Genomic DNA, 1,833 nt, shown 5'->3' on the forward strand with positions numbered 1-1,833 from the left:
CGAGCAGCTGCTGCGGTTACTACTCCTTGTGGTACGTCTAACATCTAAAAACCGTAACACAACTAACGACAAGTAAAAGGGCTTCGCCTCAACCTTGTAAATGGGTGCCGAGCATCCAACCTGTACGACGTTGCCATGACTCTCCGTCCTTCGGCTACCCGACTCGAAAAACTCCACTCACCCCACATCGCAACAACATCAGAAAAACTCCACCCAATTACGTACAAAAAGGAATATAATTGAGATTGAGATAGGCGGGGATATTGCGTGTGATTTGGTTTTAGCCTCAGAGGTAGTGCATGTGCTTGCCTGCCTGCCTGTTGGTGTCGAGTCGAGTTAGAGATGTCAAGTCAAGGGGAGAAAGGATGCAACCGCTCACATTAACGCATGCACACATACACACCACATATATGAGGAAATGAGTGAATGAGCGGACTGCTGCAAAAAGGACAAATGAGGTTTCTGTGTACAAACATGACTCCGATGACCAGCTGAGACATCAAAACAGTCACATGTATTCGTTCGGTGCAGAGAAGGCGAGGGAGGGAGAGGGAGGAGGAGACTGTACAAAGGGACGCTGGGAAGGAAGAAAGGAAAACCACTTCACTTCACAACAGAGGGGGAGGTGGAGGTGGTGGCGGAGGCAGCGATGGCTGCCACTGGCTCTCTACTCGTGACCACCGCGTGACCCGACTTGCCACAGGGCATCACAGTAGTTCTTGTCCACGTGTCGCGGGAGGGGTCATAGACCTCCACACTGGAGAGAAACTCGTTGCCATCGTAACCACCTATATCGTGAGGGCAAAATACAGCGATAGGTATACAGTCTCTGTGACGATTCCACAATTTTCCAAATTACCTTATTCTGTAAATCCCTGCCACTGTCCTCAGACTTTATCAAAATCAGGAAGAAAAAGGAATACAACGGTTAGATTTCTCAAATAGCAACTTTGCCTAAGAGTTGTTCGATTTTCAGATGTATTTAGTGTAGAGATGGCTATTTTTAAGGTATCGTAATTCACGATAAGGGCAAAGTCTGAAAAACTAAGTTACCTCGTATTCCTGCAAGCAGAATTATAGATAGGGATGATAATCAACCAACAAAGACACATTATAATGCGAATATAAAAAGAGAACGGGGAGGATATTAAAGATATTATTAGGGGAAAGACAACATAATGGTTTTACAAATGACCATATTGAAGGGCTGGTAATTGACTTAACCAACAATATAAACCATATCCTTAAGTATCAGACAATCGTAAAATAACCTAGGGTTCAGGGTTTACTTTGCTCATTTTCTTACCTTTTATTGTGATCCTCCTAATATTTCATGTTGGGCTCCCTTTTATATAGCGAAAATATGACCTAAACTTACTGAATGACTGGATGATATTCTAAGGCTGGGGTGGAGGGAAGCTGGTTTCCTGCTAAACTTGCCGCTGCATTATATAACATAAAAAGGGCGTGCTGTGCGGCATAAAAACAAAGCACTGCCCAAAAGTGCCTCAATAAATACGTCGGTTAGGGAAGAGAGAGTTGCGATAAACGTCGCTAAGAGAATGGATGTCATGGCCCTTTACAACAGATGCCAATAAAGTTTCGATGACTATAAAATGGTTTATCATTCCACTTCTCTTCACTTCACTTCATCTCATTGAAATGTGATGTTCAAAGGGTATTGTTTGTTGACTGACCAACTGTGATGGGAAATAGCGCCTCTAATCCAACGATCGATGAAAGAACCAACATATCATTCCTTATTTACAAATGATTCATCCACCTACTCATTCACTAACACATCGCCCTTCCTCTCACTTCACCTCGTCAGAT

At 43.5% G+C, this 1,833-nt stretch overlaps 1 protein-coding gene across 1 annotated transcript; it reads right to left on the bottom strand. All coding sequences in view use genetic code 11, as the record gives it.

Annotated features, from left to right (window-relative positions):
* Positions 1–508: 508 nt before the first annotated feature.
* Positions 509–1,752, bottom strand: EGR_05488 (Kelch-like ECH-associated protein; the record flags this gene model as incomplete). Its single annotated transcript, XM_024494737.1, has 3 exons — positions 509–577; positions 613–788; positions 1,698–1,752. The coding sequence occupies 3 exons, from the start codon at positions 1,750–1,752 to the stop codon at positions 509–511; spliced, it is 300 nt and encodes a 99-aa protein (XP_024350922.1).
* Between the last annotated feature and the right edge of the window lie 81 nt (positions 1,753–1,833).

This window comes from Echinococcus granulosus (assembly GCF_000524195.1).
Source record: "Echinococcus granulosus chromosome Unknown EG_S00040, whole genome shotgun sequence".
NCBI classification, from domain to species: Eukaryota; Metazoa; Platyhelminthes; class Cestoda; order Cyclophyllidea; family Taeniidae; genus Echinococcus; species Echinococcus granulosus.